Source organism: Schistosoma mansoni, chromosome 4, assembly GCF_000237925.1.
Source record: "Schistosoma mansoni strain Puerto Rico chromosome 4, complete genome".
NCBI lineage: Eukaryota > Metazoa > Platyhelminthes > Trematoda > Strigeidida > Schistosomatidae > Schistosoma > Schistosoma mansoni.
The window spans coordinates 9,668,066-9,691,479 of NC_031498.1; the positions used below are offsets into that span (position 1 = coordinate 9,668,066).

General features: G+C 31.9%; 1 protein-coding gene across 1 annotated transcript in view; it reads right to left on the reverse strand.

The window, feature by feature from the left end:
- The window catches only part of Smp_156620 (putative integrin alpha-ps), a gene marked incomplete at both ends in the record, with an annotated part of 65,669 nt that overhangs the window by 18,355 nt on the left and 23,900 nt on the right, over positions 1–23,414 (reverse strand). The window contains 2 exons of the mRNA XM_018796762.1: positions 16,478–16,580; positions 18,343–18,617. Coding sequence (XP_018651872.1) covers positions 16,478–16,580; positions 18,343–18,617 — 378 coding nt within the window. The remainder of the gene's footprint in view (positions 1–16,477; positions 16,581–18,342; positions 18,618–23,414) is intronic.

Here is a 23,414-nt window from a genome sequence, read left to right on the forward strand (position 1 = left end):
AATAATAAATGTACTAGTTTTGTTATCCAAATGAGCAGAAAATTGTATTTCTGACATTTCGTGACTTAATGTAAACCACTTTTTCATAGAAAACAAATAAATAGTAAATTTGTTATTAACTTTCCACCCAGTCTTCAATTTATTTGAAACTAACAAGTTCAACCCTGGCATTGTTACCTATAAACTCACACAAAACGTTTAAGCTTTTAACGCTGTCAGACTATTTACACTCCTACATCTGTATCGAATAGTAATGAGGCACAGCAAAGTCAACTACAGACTAATCAGTGACTTCGAAGTTATTTTCTTGCAGTTTTACAGATTAATTGAATTATATCACCTATGGATGTTATAATATAAACCAAAAACAGTCACAAAGCCGTATAGTGCAAAAAATCTCAGTCCTAAAAGAAAGGTATTGGGATTGAAATAAAATCTGTAACGGAAACATCATAAAAGTTTGAGAACATGTAAGTATCATATAACAACTTTACAAAGTACTTTATTTTTTCCGAAAATCTTCAAAAAGCGCATTAGAGCAGCACACATAATTATTAATTATGAAGTGATTAAATTTAGGGTTCTCAAAGAATTTCTGAAAACAATTTCTATATTTTTTGTGCTTCTAGATTACTGACTGAGTAATAAACATAATCTTGTTTTCTCTTGGGTATATCTATGCTTATCCATTTAGTAATGATAACCAGTTTTGAAAATAAAACAATTCAATATCATGATGTATTATGTATGAAACTGATAGTACTGAAGAATATTTGGGTAGGATAATGTCTACTGTTCGGTAACTGATCTGTCCATTACCTGTAAGAGACATTTCCTAACAAAAATACTATAAGGATGATGACGCTATTACAGAAGTGATCATTGCTAGCTTATATTTGTGAAAAAACACTATTACATTTATTGATTTTCGTTTATGACAGTTAATTAAAACATCAAACTTAAATTGATAAACAGTAAACAATTGTCTATTTGTTTGTAAAACAATTATTTTAATTTGTCATGATTTGAAACATTTTGAAATAGTTTATTGATATCTACAAAAACCTCTGCTGATAATAATCAACTGGCTTCAAGAGGTATTTCCTGGAGTTCTAGTGAGAAGCAGTGACCACTGGAGTTCAATCAGGTCTGTTAGGAGATATCAACTCACTGAAGACAATGGTGGACGTGTCGCTCAATTTCGTGGATTGGTTGAAGTTAGATATTAACACCGTTGGATATCGGCTCAGTGGTCTAGAGGTTAAGCGTCCACGCGCGAAACCGATAGGTCCTGGGTTCGAATCTTGGGGGTAGGGATTGTGGATGCGCACTGCTGAGGAGTTCTGTAATAGGACGAAACAGCCGTTCAGTGCTTCCAGGTTTTCCATGGTGGTCTAGCTTCAATAAACTCACGATCTTAACTACTAAAGATTATTAATTTTTTTTAAATATTAAATTTATCAGTTTACTATTACATTAAGAAGTAAGCATTATTTCAATAATTTATCGGTATATTTGACAATCGATGTATGTCTATTATAATTTACAGATAATGTACGGTATAAATCATCCGAACATTAAAAAATATTTATATGATAACATTTAAGTTAATTAACAAACTGTTTCACTGTCAATATTTCAACTTATATCAGTTATATACATTTACTAGTAATATATATAGTATGCTATATATTTATAACTAATGATAGGGTAAACAGCAGTGTTCATATGGTTTCATTATGTGTTAAACTATTTTTGAAGATATGAATTTCAGTGAATTATTAATCAATAAAGTAAGCCTGAAAACCAGTAAGAAATTCGTGAAAACTACTCTACCAAGAACGATGGCTTCAATTTTAGAGTAATTTGCTTTCAATCAATAAGTCATTGGTTGTAACTCCTATTTTGTCCAGTTCTATTTACACAGTCGTATAGAATGATTATTTCTAACTTAAATAGAGTGATGTCAAGTTGATTAAATAAATCTGAACTTGTTAGTTGTGTTACATAAGTAGTTAAATGGACCATGAGAAAATTATAATGATAATCCAATGACTTAAGAGTTCAAATCTAAGGTAACAATAAAGTTCTGTAAAGTATTAGTTATTACTTACTTTAACATCTACTAACTATTTGGTTAGTGTATAACTTACATTATAAGCATTCATATTCAAGCGACTAGACACATAAATTAAATTCACTGATTGTTTATTTATTCGTCAAAATAAATTAACTGAGAATAGTATATATTTATAGATAGTTGAAATTATGAGTCAATAGAAGCTAGACCACCATGGAGAACCTGGAAGCACTGGACGGCCGTTTCGTCCTAGTATGGGACTCCTCAGCAGTGCGCATCCATGATCCCGCACTCGCGAGATTCGAACTCAGGACCCACCAGTCTCGCGCGCGAGGACTTAACCGATAGTCCACTGAACCGGCAACCAACGGTGTTAATGTCTAACTTCAACCAATCCACGAAGTTGAGCAACCATTTCACCAATGTCTTCAGTGAGTTGATATCTCCTAACAGACCTGGTTGAACTCCCCTGGTTACTGCTTCTCACTAGGACTCCAGGAAATACCTCATGGAACCAGTCACTAGTGAGCATATGATAAGGGGGTTGTTTGTGGAGATTTTTAGGAATTTTTATATATAGTTGAAATTATGAGTCAATAGTGGTATAGTTGAATATCACTTTACAAAAGTAACACATCTTATTCAATAAATGAATAATCCAAATGTACACATCATTATTCATAAAAACGAAAGTCAAATTGATACAACTGAATAAAAAAAACAAAAAACAAAACAAAATTGAAACATTGAAAAACTGAAATTATTCTGCTTATACGTAGGTTTGTTTTTATGTAAAATAAAATTAATTGTAATTTGATCATTTATTTAGTGACTATAATGAATGTGAAATCTTTTCCTCTTTACTAGACTATTATCATTTAAACTCTTGAATGATATGTTAGTTATCAAATCACAATATGAAAGTTTGTTATAGCTTTATTGTGTACTACTTGATAGTAGTAATGTATTATATTATTATTATTCTGTATGTAAAAAGAAAAAAAAGCAAAATGTAATTACTTAGATGTATTCTGTACATAGTGAAATTTCTTGCCTAATAGTAACGATTAAAAAAGGAGGTTAAAAAGTTAAGCTTTCCCAATATTATTTGGATCACATTTATTGTTGGAGAATCGGATGTGGAGAAATTCAAACACTTCACTTCTACCCGAAGTTTGTGCTGATGATGTCGTTCAGAAGGACGATGAAAGCTCCACGACCAAACCATCCAGCTCAGAGAACAAACCAACATCAAAATTGGATTTAGTTCATCAAGAAAAAAGAAAGTATCTAGAAATGTATTCAATCTTGAAGCATTACATCTCAGCGATAGTGTTTTAAACTTCACTATATGTCAAGTAGTTATTTGTAATACTTCTGGTTTATGATTAGTGTAATGTACTGAATAATAGGCGGTTGGTGTAGTTCAATAACGACATTATTTCAAACTCGTTTGTTTAAATAACTGTTTTTTCATTGACTTGATTCAAACATATTTTATGTATGGTTGTTGGATTTTATGTTTTCTAGCTTTGGCTAGTTATAATTATTTTGATTACGTAATGAAATTTTACTAAGGATCTTCATATTATGCTAATCTGTAATTGTGAAATCGTTATGCTTGAGATAAATGAAAGCAAATGAACATTACCTGTTTTATTTTACAGTCCTTATCTAGGATTCTTTACAATGGAACTACATTTTCACTTCATTGTTAACAGTGATTATTTCACTGATTCTGATGGTATAAGTAATAATCCAGGTAATTTCAATGATCAGTTTTTGTGTAAATAAAATGAGATAAAACGAAAGGATCTAATACAATGAAAATGAAATGGCTATCTAAATAGTTTTTTGATAGAGTTAAATACAAACTGAAGGCAAGTTTTGTAATGAAGAGTATTTATATGGTGGATTAATATGAAACGTTTGCATAAGTCTCTAGTCGTTTGTACTTGATATAGTAGTAGAAAATCTTGTGACGATTAAATATGTCATTCCAATTTATATTGGTTACTTTGTACTCACATTCGGTTGACTAATTGTGAACGCATATCTATTAACATTTTAAATACATGTGATAGCTTGACTATTTATCCGAATATTTTGATTGTATTTACTATGCAAATAAAAGAAATTCTGGACATTTATATGTGCACTTCCTCTCATGTTAATTCATTATTTTGTATTGTAAGTTTGATTGTTTGGATTTTAAGGATTATAATACTATTGTTCTCATCGCATTATTGAATCTGTGACTGTTGTCAAACTTAACATAAGAATTCATCAAAGAAAATAATACTATTACGGTCTATTACAAATTGATTAAACTTGGAAACATGAACCATCCATTATAAGCAAAGATGGATGATGGCTAGCAGTAGAATCCAGGACGCGCATTTCGTCCTATTTAGGACTCGTTATTATCCACCTAGCTACTGAGTCCTGATAGCCACCATCTTGTGAGATGGGGTGAAGTGTAAATTCACTTAGTATTGTTTGTTTAAATCTTCCCATTTATGTTTAGGATTGAAGTCCGGCAATCCGCATAGGATGCACATAAGCCAATAACAGACAGATCAATTGCACTCCTAAACATCAGTGGGAAGGTTCAAACAAACAATACAAAGCGAATGAATAATTCAACTTGAAAATAGTGATTTAATGGTCACATACTCAATAAAAGATTTCAAAGTTCTAAATCTGATTATCTTATGTACGTTATGGAGCTCATGCCACTGTAATTTGTGTATTTTTTATCACAAATATACATAAGTTGTGATAAGCGAAAATGTCTTAGTTGGATATCCTTAAGAGATGCGCGTTTACAACTACATGAGGAATTGATTGTAGGATCATTAGTGGCTAAACCGCACTATACCATAAACAAGAATTAGGTCTAGCATTCTGACTTTAATGAACTCGAAAATGAATAACCTACAAATTGATTTTGTTCAGTCGGTTAGATATTTTGTCATGTTTATTTTTTTGTTAATATCTTTTACATAAGCATGTCATTTCATTCGACTAAAAAAAAGCTTATTCTTCTATTTTGTGATCTTATCTCTGTTTTAAAATCATTCAGGGGTTAACATCAATAGTCCAGTCTCATCAGCAGCCATCAATTGATCACATTGTGTCATTGCAAATCATTTACCAATCGGTATTCTTTTCTCTTATTATAAAAAAAAAATCATTAAAATTCACTTTGATATTACAACACGTTGAATAATTTTTATTAACTAAATACCCTTAATAAATAGAATATGTCGGAAATATCGAGTTCACTGCAAAATACGGTGACGTTATTTCCTGCTTAATTTTGTATTCATTCAAGTTATTTCTTTATCAAAATGATATATATTTTTTAATGAATATAACAGTGGGCGTATATGTAACCATTAGCAACACAAAGACTCATTTTAATTAAAAAACTTAAACAAAAAAACAACACATCAGTTATTATCTATATATACTCAACTAACGAAGCCTAACAGTATTATCAAAGAAAAATGATTTAATTGATGACCTTAAACACAGAATACTTTATTATAGGCCTTTATGTCTGACTCCATTCTATGATAGAAAGAATGAGCAATGAATGAACCATGAATATAAACTCACCGTTTGATTCGGTATATTTTACTTAAGCTAATCTCGTTTTTGTGATAGGTGTAATAAAAAGCCAGATACTAATTAAATTGCATGAATTTACTCTAGCCATTCATTTACTCAGACAGACAACAATATGAGAAGTGAATTAGAAAAGGTAAACATGTAAATGGTAAAAATGAATCAATAGTCGCATGCTGCCTAAGTTATTGAAATCTGTCCGAAGGATGAGATAGAATATTCTACTGTATTAATAAGGAAAGGACAAGACACAAATAAGTGAAACCACCAGTAGTCAGTAGACCAGATTTAATTGATCGATAATTAAAGAACCTAAGTAAGATACCTCTCAATCATTCAAGGTGAATCTTCTAGTTTTTTACCTTTTGAATGACTGTTAATACGTTTATCCTCTGAATGAACCAATTTTTTTATCCGTATGCTTTATTTTTGGTCTTTTTTTATTGTGATGGATACAACTACTATTTAGACTATTTTGGCGTCTATCTTATCAGTTTTATTTGTCTGTGCTGATGTACTGTGTCATCGTCAACTGTTGTACACATGTACTATGTCCTACGTTCTTTATATATGACTGATGTGTACATCGTACTGTTTGCACAGTTCCTTTGCAGTTCAAATTCTTCCCCTCAAAAAAGAGTCTACATTTATTGAATAAACCAAATTATTGGTAAGTAGACATGTTATTATCCTTGCTAGTTCGACGATTATTAAACCATAAGTTTTTTGTTGAAAATAGTTGCATTACTATTAGTAACTGCACTGGTTTTCATGAAATCATATTTTTCTCAAATAATTTACTGATGCCTGAAAATAAAGACAAAATCCAAATTAACTGATCAACTGTATTCAATGTTACTATGCATACGTTACAGCAGCATATATACACACATTAGAATACTGGGATTTTTATTAACGATGAATATTTAACAAACTGTTGCCGAACAGTTTACGAACCTTAGTCACAACAGCTTGAGTAAAGCTACAGTAAAGTTTTCAACCCAAAATATTTGCAACAAACGTGTCTTTATCATACATTTAATCATAAACATTCAAAAATGTCTTTAAAGAATGCATCTGAAATGGTGAAATAATTAATACCCTATTAAACGCTTTTTCCAAGATGTGAGAATTCCAAAATCAATCTTCTATGGAGTCGCTGATTTATAACACTGTAGAGTCATGAAATCAAGTGAATGAGCTACTCCATTCATGTCAGTTAATCAACAGAATTGTCTTTTATATGAATAAACCTCCATGAACTATGTAGTTTAGGAGACTAATTTATCGTCGATCTTGAAATAACAAATTGTAATGTTTGGTATGAAAACCTATGATACTGCTCAGCATCTCTTTAGAGCAACATATATAAGCGACCAATAACGTTTTCGATCAGATCCTTATCAGGCTTTACTCTATTATACAGTCATCATTAATAGATTCCAACGATGTTTTCACTTTTGTGAGACGGGCATTAAACTTTAGGAATACATTGAGTACCTTAAATGCAATTGGATCCCTATTTGACTTCAAAATTTTGAAAATTCTCATATTGTGAATTAGATTTGATTAATTTGTCCCGAAGGTTATATATATATATATATATATATATATATATATATATATATATGGCTAAAGGTATCAGTTATTCAACAAACTATCATAAAAATTAAACATAATAAAATCAAATCAACTTTTTCTTATCAGATTGTTATGTGGATTGTTTTTAGCTAACATGATTCATTGGATGGAGAATGCTGGTGGGCAGCCTATGCTCCTCCACGAGAGGTAACAGGTGTAAGTAAGAGTCGCTTAAAATAGACTTATTCAATTTAAAATATTACGATTTTTAATGTTTTCACATATGTATTAAATATTAAAATATACTTTTATAATCTTCCTTTTTGATTTTACCCATATAACTCTAATTAAACTGAGAAGTTATTCTTTCTTCTTTATTAATAAATCTACTTACTCAATATGAGTAATCATTAGAAGTTAATTGAAACATAAATCATCATATAATAATTGGTCAATTGTATAAAATAACAATATTGATTTAATTAACCTACGCATAACTGAAGCTTGTTAATTCATGTTTTAACAAGTTATTGTCCTATTATTATCTTTATAAGATTGCTCTTTGATACATTAGTACTATAATTATATCAATTATAAATTGATAAGACGTCAATATCTGGAGGGAAGCACGGGATACAATGGACAGCTAGGATGCAGTTAGACGATTTAAACTTCATGGATGATCTGACTCTTCTATCACACACGCAACAACAAATGCAGGAGAAGACGACCAGTGTAGCATCAGCCTCGGCAGCAGTAGGTCTAAACATACACAAAGGAAAAAGCAAGACTCTCCGATACAATACAACATACATTGATGGAATCGCACTTGACAGAGAAGCTTTGGAGGATGTGAAAACCTTTACATATCTGGGCAAGATACTTGGGATCCGTTGGCCAGACACTATCAGCAACAAGCTACTGTGGGGAAGGACAAAGACATCTGGAAAAAGCGTTGGAAGTGGATAGAATACACATTGAGGAAATCACCCAACTGTGTCACAAGGCAAGCCCTCACATGGAATCCTGATGGCCAAAGGAGAAGAGGAAGACCAAAGAATACATTACGCTAAGAAATGGAAACGGATGTGAGAAGAATGAACAAAAGCTGGATAGGACTAGAAAAGAAGGCCTAGGACAGAGTGGGTTGGAGAATGCTGGTCGGTGGCCTATGCTCCATCAGGGGTAACAGGCGTAAGTAACAACATAAGTAAGTGTAAATTAGTAACTTATTATAATTAGTATGCTTACAGATAAAGCGGTAAACAAGGACAACATTCTAAACTGACTCAGTTATTTAATATGGTTCCTTCTTTTTCTATGCGTTGATATCAATATAGTTATCATAAGGGTGTACATAGTTATTTGTACAATTCTCAGTTACAGTAGTAGAAGCTAGAATGTACGGGAATACAGATCCATATAACAGACACTAGTTAAATAATTAATGGTTAATTATTTCTAGGTTCATTTATTAATCCTATTTATATACTGTAACAAAGTTTACAATAATAATTTATAATCAAGTTTCTACTACTGACAGTGTTTATAAGACTGTTCAAATGTCATTTATTGACCAGTTTTGACAGTATCAAATCAGTATAAGTGATCTATATTTATGAATGAAAAACAACTGAAAAATAAAACATGACAGTTAATTCTAAAACGTAGTAGGATAAAGAAAGGGCTATAATTTTGTATAAAGCACCGGAAAAAATTTTCAAACTTGAGATAGCACATTTGTTCTATCATCTTATTGCTCTATAAATGTTCCTTGCCAATATCATCTAACGTTTCTTCGTCAAGGGTCACTTGAAGATAAGGGCTTTAAATAAGCTGTGGAGAAGTTTAGACAGTTAAATAACAAATATATGGTTTATAGTTAGTTGAAATCGAATATTTTAACCATGAATAAGTTTAAATCTTTGTTTAACTGTCTGGAGATTTATGGGCATAAAAAGTTAACCTCTTTGGGGTCAATTTATAATTTGTGAATATTTATTTTCATACATAAAATTCAATAATTCTGAAGTCAGATCTCAACTAACAGATAAAAATTTAAATTTGATATCACACATTTCGACAAGCAAAATAACTCTCGACTACATAACATACTAATGTGACGTTGTTCACAGAAGAGCTCATTATAATTGATAAATCTCATATTGTAAACGCGGATAAATGAGTAAATCAATGTTAGTTTCATCAAGATATGATGTGTGTCAATCAGTATCTCAATTAAAAACATTTGAGCATTTTATGTACCCTTTTGCCTACCAATAAGCTATATTTACAGTCACCTACTAATAGTTCTTTGACTTAATAATTTATTGATACCCGCTTACAGCTAGTATTTCATGATGATTAGCTGCTTGAAAACAAAATATTCATATCATATATTGCGCAATTTGTTTACGCAAAATACTGTTCTGTCCATATAACTCATTATTTAAACTATTAAATTGATAAAATAAATTATTTTTATGATATTTTACAATTGTTCAGTACTGACGAACACAGAGAAAGACTACTTGGATTCATTATATCCATGTGTGTTTATCAGTCAAACCGTCCTAATGGAATCTTTTGCATAGAGCTTACAAATAGCCAAGTTCGTTTTCGCTTCTTTAAAACAACGCTTTGTCAGATTAAGTAAAGGATAATTAAAGCTACTTCACGTGAGTTACATATGGGATCAAGTAGAATGGAATAACGTTTTTCAATATATCCACCGTATTCCGTCAGACATATGCATAGTTTACATGTTCATTTTTGTAAATCATTCAAGATAGGAAAATCCATATCTACAAAGAAAATCTCTATACCACATAGGGTTGAAACAAGATGTTTATCCCTTTACCCGTTTCTCTGAATTTCTTTTGCTGTCTATATTCTTACACAATTTTAATATTTGCTTTTTTACTCTTAACTGACCATTATGAACATCTAACCATATTATCAAAAGTATCGAACTAATTCTCTTGAAAGACATTATTGCAATCTATAAACCATTAAAACTATATTTTTCAATTCATTTACAAAGAATTACTTCGATTATTACAGTGATCTTATTCTCTTTAATCATTTGACATTATTTTCATTCGCACTTGAGAAATTTCAATCTTTTTAAGTAATGTTACGATGTGATTGGTACACACACACACACACTCTCTGTACCTCACTCTATTCATCTTATTATGGTGACTGAATGGAAATTTTTATTTTATCCGTGCAAATGAGTTTGTAAAATTTTGCCAACAATTAAGTGAGGGTTTTTTTTAAGTAAAGAGTATTTGATGATCGACATCAATTTATAAAATAGTATCATATCATATAACCGAATAAAGTTGTCATGGAGAGTTTTTGAAGCTGTCAATTTCATTTATCATTATTATTATTACTACTATTAATGGCTTTATTCAACATTATATGTGTAGTGAAATATGGAATTCTCAGCGCAAAGTATTTCAACAAATTTTGGAACAAAAAAACGAAATAAACAAGATCAATAACTGCATACGTATACACATAATTATCAGTATACGGTTGTGAGGATTATTGGAAATCTGGAAGCACTGGATGGCCGTTTTGCCTTAGTATGGGACTCCTCCGCATTCTCACATGAGACGGATGGTTCTCGGCTGGAATCCCGCGTGCGGGATCGTGGATGCGTGCCGTTGAGGAGTCTCATACCAGGGCGAAACGACTGTCCAGTGCTTCCAAGTTTTTAGTGGTGGTCTAAAATTAATCGGTTCATGAGCTCAACTAAAATATACACATAGACTTAGTAAATAAATGGGATGCTTTATAGTAAGATTAGAATCTGTACAGCTTTTAATTAGCAACATGTTTAAGAATACAGGTTATTGACTAGATCAGCTCCTACAACCTATTTGTCACATAGTATATTTGCTAGATAAGGTATTACAAAGCCCTCATATTTTTTATTGGATGTATAGATTCTAATGTATCTGCATCCCGTTCCACTAAAAGATATATAAGGAGAGTGATGTGAATGAAGTAAATGATAAGATAACGCTAGTCAGGCGTTTGCAAGATGTGTTTGTGAAGTTTAAGGAGAGAGGGTTGGAAAAAGTTTATTATTATTGTCCTAAGGATTACGATAAAAATTATAGTGTTCAGTGATAAAGAATATGATAGTCTGTGTTTTTGCACCACACGTCTACTTTTCGAAGTAAATTGCTGTACAAGTTTTTTCACAAGAACTACGTGATACGGCCTTCCTAAGCAAATGATAACATTTGAATTGAGAATTGAAAAGATACAATTGACAGAAAAAGACTCATTTGATTGAAATCACGAATCGATCAATGTTACACATCCATTGAAAAACTGGAGACATTAGATGACCGTTTCGTCCCACTATGGGACGTTTCATCAACAGACACCTACGAATATACATAATGGACTCGAACCCAGGACTTTTGGCCCTGCTTGCAAACGCCTAACCTCTAGACCACAGGTCCGGCATTTAATGGTGTTAATATCTAACCTCAATCAATCTATGACATCTGAACTACGTTTCTTAGCTTTTGTACTGCTTTGTGAAAGCTCATTGTTTCGTCACTCTATTTTAATTCAGTCACAAGTTCTCATAGAATGTGGCTTAAGACTGAATAAGTTTAACGAGCAATTTAAACAAAAACTGTGATTACTGAAAAAACTCATTTTCGTGAATGTTTTTATGTAAAACAAACACACAATATTATGACTGAAATGAAGATTAGAAATTACTAACCCAATTATATATATTCGATTAAATATACAAATTTTAATTGCATGATGTCGTTTTTTTACCGAAATTGTCATTTAGCAGTTGAAGTGAAATAAATAGTAAATATATTACTAAGAAAAGATACATTTACCAACGTTTGTTACATAATCTTTATGATAACACATCAGTTAGTCTGTGCGTGTGTATTTATACATATCTGTGTTTGTATGTATAAATATCAAATTTTCATCCATTAGGATTTGGATAACACCAATTTAAACCGTCAAGTACAAATCACGTAAACATGATAAAGAAATAGGGATGACAGTGCGTATTATTTATCACAACGTAAAAATTGTTATGAAGATGTACAAACTTAAGAATGATGGATTCCTAGAAAAATAGCTGTTTTTATTCTAAAAAATATATTGGAAAACTATAACAATTGATTAGAAACTAATGTTTAAACCTAATTTAAAAGATCACTGAGCCGGCATCCAATGGTGTTAATGTCTAATTTCAACCAATCCACGAAATTGAGCAACCATTCATAATGTCTTCAGTGAGTTGATATCTCCACAAAACCCCCTTCTGATAATGATAATACGCTCATTAGTAACTGGCTTCATGAGGTATTTCCTGGAGTTCTAGTCAGGAGCAGTAACCAGTGGAGTTCAATCAGGTCTGTTGGGAGGTATCAACTCACTGTAAACATTGGTGAACTGTTGCTCAACTTCGTGGGTTGGTTGAAGTTAGATATTAACACCGTTGGATGCCGGCTCAGTGGTCTATCAGTTAAGTGCTCGAGAGCGAGACTGATAGGTCCTAAGTTCGAATCTCGCGAGTCGGGATCATGGATGAGCACTGCTGAGGAGTCCCATACTAGGACGAAACGGTCGTCCAGTGCTTTCAGGTTTTCCATGGTGGTCTAGCTTCAAATGACTCATGATCTCAACTATATAAAATGACTAAAATCTCCACAAAACCCCCTTCTGCTAATGTAAAAGAGTTTTCATGGATATTGCTGAAACGTCGACCGTAAAGTTGAACAAAACACATACAGGTGAAATGTCATACAATCAGTAACAGATAACCTATGCATATTTGTTATTTTGAGTCACATCTTAGGTATGAGATCTAATAATATTACCCGGTTGCATAAACTGATTTAAAAGGAATAGGGTTGAAATCTACAGTTTAATCGAGGAAAATCAGTTGCTTCAACCGATAAATCCACTGCGCGAAATAAAGAGAAAAACATTATTCTCAAAAGTGGAACAGATTATTGTTTCCTACAACTGTCAAAGGTCTATAATTAGGTATTCAATATTGCAAGAATAGATCAATAATTTTGATTGATTTGGAACTATCAATCATCAAGCAGAATCTAATTCAGTTCTCTGTCTACTTTTCGGAAGCATATTAGCATTTGTTTGCCGAAACCTGTCCTCAAGTCAGTCCACACTCCAAAACTTATTATTCAGTACATAATTCACCTCAAACATCGGCGTGTCAGTTGTGTTACGCAACAGATAGTTTAATGAATTTTGTCAAAATAATATTGATAACATAAGCTGATAACTTATTTCAAGATATGTTATTTTCCATCAAATAAATGGAATTAATCGGTAGGTTACAATTAATACTGAGAAATGATTGGAAGGAAAAAAACTTGAAATTTCTAGCATTACGTTCGAATTTCTAATTGTTTGATTGTTGAGCAATTACTGTTTCAGTTGTATAAGAGAGACGGAGAAAAACATGAGAAAAAGGATTATTCGCATAAATCCTTATTAGACATTACATTTATCATAAAGTGTTAATTCAAATAGAAAGCAATTTAAAAAGAAACAAAAATTACACAGTTGAGTTATCTGTGTTTGAGAGCTATCAACAAAGGGAAATTATAAGATGGGAGAGATGACAAACTTAGTTTTTACAGATCTCTTAGTAAACTTAACATTGTTTAGTCATTCGTGATCACCATGGGATTATTCATTTACAGATATAACCCTGTGTAAAATAGTTTGTATAAACCGTAAGAGTATGCTGAACTATGGATAAAATACACATATTTAGTGCTCCTTACATTTTTGTAATTTATAACTGGTGTAATTGTTCTATGATCGAAATTGTCATTCAATATTCTCAAATACATATAAAATAATCGTCAAAATAGAATTTTAAACTATTCTGTTGATCAAATAATAACTTTTTTAATGGTCTACCATACTTCAAATCTCAGAAGATAAATGAATATGGGTCACAGTTACCATGGGTTAGTAATGCTGTCAATTTTTAAGCATTCATACGCACATCCGCTCACACACACACACATGCACATCTTAGTGTTGAAGTATCACGAAAAGTATTAATACAATCAGATTTATGTTAAAATATTCATTTGATATTCAATACGAATAAATATATATATATGGCTACTGTTAATGGTACCAGTTAGTTATCACTATTCTTTTGATTTTCATTTATTTTCAGCGATTTTTAGTCAATACGGGTTTTTATTGTTCAACAAATCTCTGTTCTTATTCTATTATTTGTGTTTCTTTTACTAAACTATGTAGTTTAAAATCAATATTAAAATATTTTATCTAATTTAACTGTCTAGTTACAGTTTGTAAATCAGCTCAAACTTCAAGACAGTACTGTGTTTCAGTGTAGAGCTGAGATTAACAAAGTATTAGCTAATGCATGATTGTAGACAATTGAGAATAGATAGACCTTCTAGAACTAATGTGATGCATTTAACATTTCAACTACAATTGATTCGTATAAACGTTTTTCGTTCATAAATATATCTCTTCGAACGGTAAGCTGTGTCTTGATCAATAAAGGTAATCAGGCTTTATGGATTAGAGAAAGAATTTTTAATGTTATGGATAGGTTAATACAGATAAATTCATTGTAAGCACTTTGTTAGTATAAAGTTTGACTGTGTTAATGATATCCATATGTTTATACTACAGTTTAGCATTCAGTTCACTTATCACGAATATTAAATAAAAAGACTAAAGAAATTTTCTGTTAGCAAGAAAGCTTAATGCTCGGTTTTGTTTTAGAACTGAACAGAGACGTGCTATCTGATCTTTGACGTTATATAAACTGATGTTTGTACAGGATGATGATCTCTTAACAGAGCAAATTAAAAATAAGCAACATATATAAGTAAGAACCATGTACAGATTCATGAGATTCTTGGATGATGTTAGAAATGTTCACCAATGGACTCTGAATAAGTCTTCTTAGGGTACTGTACACATTACGTGATCTGAAGTTTCGGGTTTGCGCCTATGCAGTGTTGTTTATGACCATTTTTCTGTGGAGTAGTGAACAAAAAAATCAGTTTTTCTATCCCCCTTATTTTTCGATGATTCGGAGTCGGTGTTATTTATTATCGATTTTACATTTTTGAAAAAATATTTTGGTAAATTACTGTGAAGGAATAGAATGACATATATCAATGTTATAAACTATCATATTATGCTTTAGAAATTTGTGAAGATTACATTAATTTACTTACGGTTTTTGATGTGAGGAGATATCAACCAGTAAAAGAAAGACAAGTAATTGGTCTACATATGATGTTTCCTGGTAGTGTTCAAACACAACTTTACTTAAAATAGAATCCAGAATTTTCAAACCTAACAGTGAGCACTTGATACGTAGACCACTGGGTCGTCACATTGCTAGCTTTAATGTGGTTTGACAACTTACGATTAGTGTCGGCTAGTAAATACCTTGCACCCAATATATTTTACACCTTGTCAGTTATGACTTCGTAAAACACATCGGGTGTGAACATGATAGAACACTATCAGGTAATCTCATATTTAGACGAACTAGGTAATTTTATTTGGTTTTCCCGTTGATTCCAGTCCATAATAAAAATCATTTTTCAATTATCATTTCCTTTGTCAAAATTGAGTTTCATATTTCTTGAAACTGAGACAACATAATCAAAAGGTAATGAATGTTTTACAGTACTAAATAAAGTGTTTTCCATATCAAGTAAAAGTGTGGGACTGACGGAAAAAATCATAAGATAATACCCTAGTTTCCTTTATAAACATAATTCTTTTTCACGTTGATTACTGATTTGTTTGTATCACAAAAACAATGAGTTTTATTAGAAAAGTTTAAGTTATCTCGTTGTTGATATTCCTGACTGAATTTAAACCAATTTTAGTTGATATGTGTGGATCGTTTGCAGATCGTTTTTACAGAACCATTTCATTATGAAAACCAGAATGCGAGTATATCCAAATGATGAGTCTCAAATAGGAAGAAGCACACATCCTGGATTCTACTCCTAACCACAATCTCTTTCTTAATGAGTACATTGAGATAGTCAGCACATAATACACATAGGCTAACTAAGCCATTAAAATTCAATCAAGAATATTAAAAATAATGGATATTAAAAAAAATAAACACAGCATACTTGCGTTGGTTTTTGAATTTTTCCAGATTTACTTCCATGATATATATAGACTGCACCACCGTTGTCTTCATAAGGAGCACCGACGGCAAAGTCTAATTTGATTATGATTAAGTGTAAAGAAAAACAATAAATATTGTCTATATGATATAAAGAGTAAAAAATTATTCTTTTTCTTTAAAACTAATGGAATAATAAATAAAAAAACTTTTGAAAAAAGATGATAAACCATTTTTTTATTGTTCAAGTACAATATGGAGAAATGTATAACACGATTTTATTAAATAAGCACATATATACACATAGATACACACACATACAAAATATGCTTATGCACAAGAAAAAGAAATTTCAAAAAAAAATAGCATACTGTGAATGACAATACTTCAAAGAAAGGAATAATTAATATAAGTGAGCTCATAGTAAGAAGTCATAGATTGGTTTACTGGTGGTCTAAAGTAATATGTACTTAAAAACAAATATGCGGTGTTCAGATTTACCTTAAAGTGTATTTAGTAACTTGTGCGAAAAATCCTTGTTTGTTTTAAATTATATAATACTTTATTTCAACTGTTACGTTTTTGTCAATATTAATTACGTTGTTGTAATCTAACTGCTATTAATTAAACAACTGTTCTAAGTAAATAAGGTAGGAGCGATTTCTAATTGAATATTTATAGCATGCACCGAAAGGATGGGTAGTGTATATGTGAACTGTAAACTGTCAATGCATGCCAACTCATTAGTACAAATAGAATCATTTAGGGAATAAAACTAGGACATGTAAAACATAAAATTTATGCGTATAAACATAAGTAATCTTTTAAGTCCCTAAAGACTAAGTAGTCATATGGATTAGAGACAAAAGACTGTTTACAAAAATGAAATGATGATACGCTCCTATTAGTATCTGCAGATGTATTCGTTTTTTACTAATTATTAAGGGGAGATATGATTCATATTGAAGGATCATTGAGAACTGACTAATGAAATGTTCGTACAGTACTTAAATCCGACTGAATTCTACTAATCAAGATCTAATGTTGTCACTAGTCTGAGTGACTGACTATCATGTGCACTATGTTTTGATGTTAGGCGGTTGGAGGTGGTCGGTAGAAAACTCTAGAAGCTAGTTTTATCTTTGTTTGGGTTCGTTAGAAAGGTGCACCTGTAATTCATGTAGGTATCTCGGTCCTACAGGATATCAGTTGCTGCCCTAATAGCTCAACTGATAACTTCTCAGACTATCGAACTGAGAAACGTAGGTTCAAACCGGATAAATGTTGTAAGTTCTTAAAAATAGGAAAGATAATGTGTATTGAAATCCTGTTGTGAATTTATCCACTTTTTCTTGAAAGAGTATTTTAGTTTTTAAATTTTAATTTATGAAGGTTATGAGACACAACTCGTTTACCAAATACAACCAATCTAGTTGTATGGTGGTTAGTAATATTCACCGACTATTTAAACCGAAATCGGTGTTGTGGAATATATTGAAAGCTGAGTTTTTTTAACCAATAAGCTATCATTTAGTTAATTCTGATTGTTGACCATGTAAAAGAGAAAAAGATACATCAGACCATATTATGAGAGTAAATTCAATAAACGATAATGGTATCCTTTTGCGATTTCTGTTTAAATTCAGGACCACGTTAATCTTGAAGAATTAATATGCAGAACATAATCACTAAACAAATAATTTGCTCTGAAGCGCCTAACACATTAAATGACAACAATCTGTAAAGACCATAAATACATAATAGATTCTACTCTTAATCATTATAAAGTATTCTTAGATCGTCAACTTAGAACTAGAATTTTGTATGACATTGGTACATTTTTGATCGTTAACATTACCTTGAAAACCATCGTGGTTAATGTCACCAAGTTTTGTAATTGTCGCTCCAAATCCAGGAATATGTGAATTACCGCAATTATGAGATGGAGGTGTAATTATTTGATAAGTTTCCGGATGATTATAACTAAACAACTCCAAGCCACTGACTTCATCCACTGGTGTATAAAAATATGACTGTCTATTTAAAAATATAAACACTGCTCCATGTCTTCTATGTCCACCGACAGTAGTGTTGGAATATTGATAAGGTGCGCCGACAATTAAATCATCCCAACTAATAAAAACGTAAGAGAAAACAAGTCAGTGAAATATCCAACAAATAACAATTTATAACTATTTTATTATTTAAAGACAAATTACTGAATTATTAATGATTTACTTAATACAGGGAACATGGTCGTACTGTTTATTAGACTAAATTTTATAGAACGTTTATATAATCTGCACAATCAGTACGTGAATTGAGTTACTTCAAATGTTTGATGAAACTTGTACATCATATCACCTATCTATCGTCCGAATAGTTTCCGGTGAACAGAATTTCAGAAAGTCTTCTATACATGCGATTCTAAAACAAAATAGTTAGAAATCGACAAATGGCGAGGTAGCCACACAGATAAATTTTGAAGGACTGCCAGAAATGTTTCGAATAATAAACATGTAAACAAGGCAAGTATGAGGTTGCAAATGAAGATAACATTTGTATACTGTAAGGTCTATAAACTGAAACATTTATGAATTTCATACACGTATTAATTGAGAAGAGTAGTAATCTGATAAAATGATTAAACCTAATTCGGAGGCCGAATTTTTCAAATGTGAAGTGATATAAAAGACAGTAATTTGCATCACTTTACAGCATAATATTGCTGTTACTATCAGAAGACTACCAGTAGGAATTAATCAAGTTATAATTTTATTTTCAATAACCTAAAAACGTCATATAATGACGTGTGTTTGTTAAAGAACAAAAAACTAATATTGTTCATTTAATATGTATATGTTATAATCACTCATGGAAAACTTTCAAGAAAACAGTCTGAAGCTTTACTGAAATTAATTTTCTTAATATTGTCAGTTCAGTTCTTGTTCATAGTCAAATTTAATCCTAATATATTCTTAATTTGTTTGCGTTATCCACTTAGCTACTGAATCCGTGTTTGTTTATAATGCTTGTGAATTGAGGCAATAATGAGGCAATACACACAGTATGAACATATGCCAATAAGAGACTGATCAATTGCAGTCCTAAATATTAATGAGAAGATTCAAGTAAACAATATCACGTGAACTTAAACTTCACCCGATTGCACAAGCAAGTGGCTATCAGGACTCAGTGGCCGAGTGGATAACGTGATGACGTTTGAAGCAAAAGGTACTGAGTTCAAGTCCCAGAGTGAACATCAACTCTGAGATGCAGGTACATTCGGCTGACGAGCCCCAAATAGGACGAAACGTGCATCCTGGATTCCACTGCCAGCCATCATCCATCTTTGCTTATAAGTCGATAAGTGTTTCATTTGGTTGATTCATGGTAATTAGTTCAATCTGAAGCATAGTTTTTCGATAATCTGAAAAAAATTAGGGTAGTACTGAACGTTACAGTGTCCTACAAATCTTTATCGTTTTGGTTTAGAGCTCCACAAAAGTTCACAATGATCAAGTCAGAACGTGCTCAGAATTTTAGAGGCCTACAGGGAGTATGATAAACTTAAATCACTGTATTGGAATGTAATTTAACATTCAAATAGTCTCATAGGATTGGACAAGTACGATTCATGGTTTTGCTTTAACATTTCACTATGAGTGTGCTAAAAAAAAAATAGTAGAGTATTACTCAGTGTGTACTTTAAATATCTTTCTCGTTGCTGTTTATTAATGCAATTATTTTACAAAGTAGTTAGTGAGTGAATCTGACAAATCTTGTATAAATATTTCATATCCAGAAGTATAAAACTTTCTAAATAGTTTTCCTATAAGCATATGTAATATCTTTAAATTAACTTGATCCCATTTTGTACATTTCATAAAGTCCTGCTACACTTTTTGGAAAGTAAAAGAGATAGAGTGATAAGAAATTTGTCTTGATCGTTGAATAACTTGAAGCACATATATCTAAAGTTGAAATTTGTAAATCATTTTTAGTAAATGTAAGTTCCATATAAAGGTTAAACAGTTATTGAGTGCTCCGATGTTTAATGGTAAGTGAATGGTTGGTAAAAATTCATTCATCCTTTTGTTTAGAAATATTCAACTGACCTGATAATAACTTATGAATCAATGCCTCCAGTAAATATGCTCGATATATCTTGTACTCCACAGTTCCTATTTATAGTTCAATAAGCTTTATTGTATTTTAAACTTAATATATTCATGGATGCGTCTACCGCTGGTCGACTCAAAGTCAGGATTTAATTTTATGTTTACATTAAACGGATTATATATATATATATATCTGTTTTACGTAGAATGGTTTTTCGATTATTACATGAATCCAGAGTATCTTGAAAGAAAATTTCGAAATACAGTATGATAAACTATCATTTTGTAAATGATAAATATAATTTTTATAAGATTATATTTTATTAACGGTAGTTTAGGGTATTATTTGAAGGTCCTATTGTGAGGATTAGTTTTTAGTATCGCAGATAATTTATTGTTTGCAGATTCAAACGATGACAGGGGATTATAAGCTAGGAACTGGAGGAATTATATTTTATCGCAATAGAATTTGCAAAAGTAGTTTATTGATACTAATTGATTTCACTTTATCAGTATAGGGTTGTGAAGACTGTTGAGTTTTAATTGATTTCATGAATGAATGAATGTTAGACCACAATTGAAAACCAGGAAGCACTGAACGGTCGTTTCGTCAAAGCATGGGACTACTCGAAAGTGCTCATCCACGATCCCTTATGCAGGACTCGGACCTAAGACCTTCGGTCTCGGGCACGAACGCTTAACCTCTAGATCACTGAGCCAACATCCAATGGTGTTATTATATTTACTTCAACCAATCCACGGTATTAAGCGACCGTCCACCATTATCTTCAGTGAGTAACTGCCCCTACAATAGACAAGGTTGAACTCCACTGGTCACGGCTTCTCATTAGAACTCCAGGAAACTCATATTGAAGCTAGTCACTAGTGAGCATATGACTGGCTTCAATATGAGTTTCCTGGAGTTCTAATGAGAAGCCGTGACCAGTGGAGTTCAACCTTGTCTATTGTAGGGGCAGTTACTCACTGAAGACAATGGTGGACGGTGGCGCATTATCGTGGATTGGTTGGAGTTTAACATTAGCACCGCTGGATACCGGCTCAGTGGTCTGGAGGTTAATTTCTTTTTATCTATTTATTTAAATTAAAATGAAATCATTCTAATTAGTGTATACTTTGAAATTTAAATATGTGGCTAAAATATAGACAAGAATATAACGACATAGAAGAGAACGAGAACCCAATGGGATTGTCATTTAGGGAAAAAAGGTTGTAAAATGAAGTATTCGATCAATTCATTATCATTAAAGTAAAGACAACTTATTTATCCCAAAAGTAATATGATAAGTTTATCTTTGTAACAGGTGTCTTCAACTAAATTTATTTTAAAGATTGAAAACAAGTAATCTGACAAATTGAACTGTCTATTCAATATACAATTTAGTTGTGTTAAGTTTATGGTTTGTAATACAGTAACTTCACGCTTTGTTATTTCATTGACAAAGAACAAAAATAATCATCATTAGATCTTATTCTGATTATTGATTTATATATCGTGACATTTTACTGAAAGTTTTCATACTTAAGCATACTGATTCTTTGGTCTATTTATTTAGACGTTAGGTGGTTGAAGGTAGTTGGGATTCGTCAACAAGGGTACTTGGGATCTTGATGTAACTGACACTTTGTGGGACTCAAATTCATGTCAACGAGTTTCAGTCTTAGAAGTTATCAATGGGCTAGTAAGGCCGTAGCTGACCTATAAGACAGAGATATTTAAAAATGTTTGATCACAGAATAGAGGAAAATGTCATATTTGTCTAGTCCTTTAACTTTGCTTGAATTTTATTGATCAAAGCGTAGTGTGACCACTAGTCTAAGTAATTCGACACCGGTTGCACTATATTTAGATATCAGATGGTTACAGATAGTTACGGCAGCAGGTTTTTGTACTATCCGTCCCTCCGATCTTAAGTGAATTTAAGCTTCTTGTGAGATTCGGACCTATTGATCTTAAAATATGACTCAAGAATTCATTGGTTTCCTGTTGTAAATAAAGTTCACTTAATGATAAATTTAGTTTAAGGAGATCAATACCGATTCTTCCTAAATCTTTTACCCTTTTCCTGTAGTATTCAGAATTGATTCAGTCAGTCAGTCAGTCACAAAGTAGAACTTCGTACGTACGTACATCATTTCTAAATGCCATACCACATTAGCACAGAGAAACAGTTGTCGACCCAAATCCCATAGTGGTAGAATTAGTAAGAGTATAAGCAGTAATCCGAAAGATAAGGGTTTGAAGATGTTATTGAAGGAGAATAATCCAGTGAAATAAATTAGGAAAGAGAAAAAGATAGAGACATGAAGAATTCAGAAGTTTAGAATTTGAAAGAACACAAAGAATGGATGCACCTTCATCATTGCAAACGATTTTGAGCCATGTCATTCAAGGTCTCTAACTATCGATTACCATCATCTCGCGAATCCCAACCAGGTAGTCTACACCTACCAACATGGCCCAGTCCACTTGTCAGTGACTTCATGGATTTGAGTCCCGCTTTGGTCTGGCCGCCCCTAGCTTTCTTCCAACCTAATCCTACACCGTAAAACATTGCATATCGGGGCAGTCGGTGATTGAGCATACGTAACACGTGTCCGAGCCATCTCAACTGGTGAAGTTTCACTACTTCATCAATCGATTTGTCATCCTTACCTAGTACTTGTTTCCTAACAACTGCATTACTTACCCGGTGGTCCCAGGATATACGAGCAATGCTTCGAAGACACTTATGATCGAATAGTAGTAACCTACGAATATCTTCTACTCTTACCAGGCATGTTACATTGC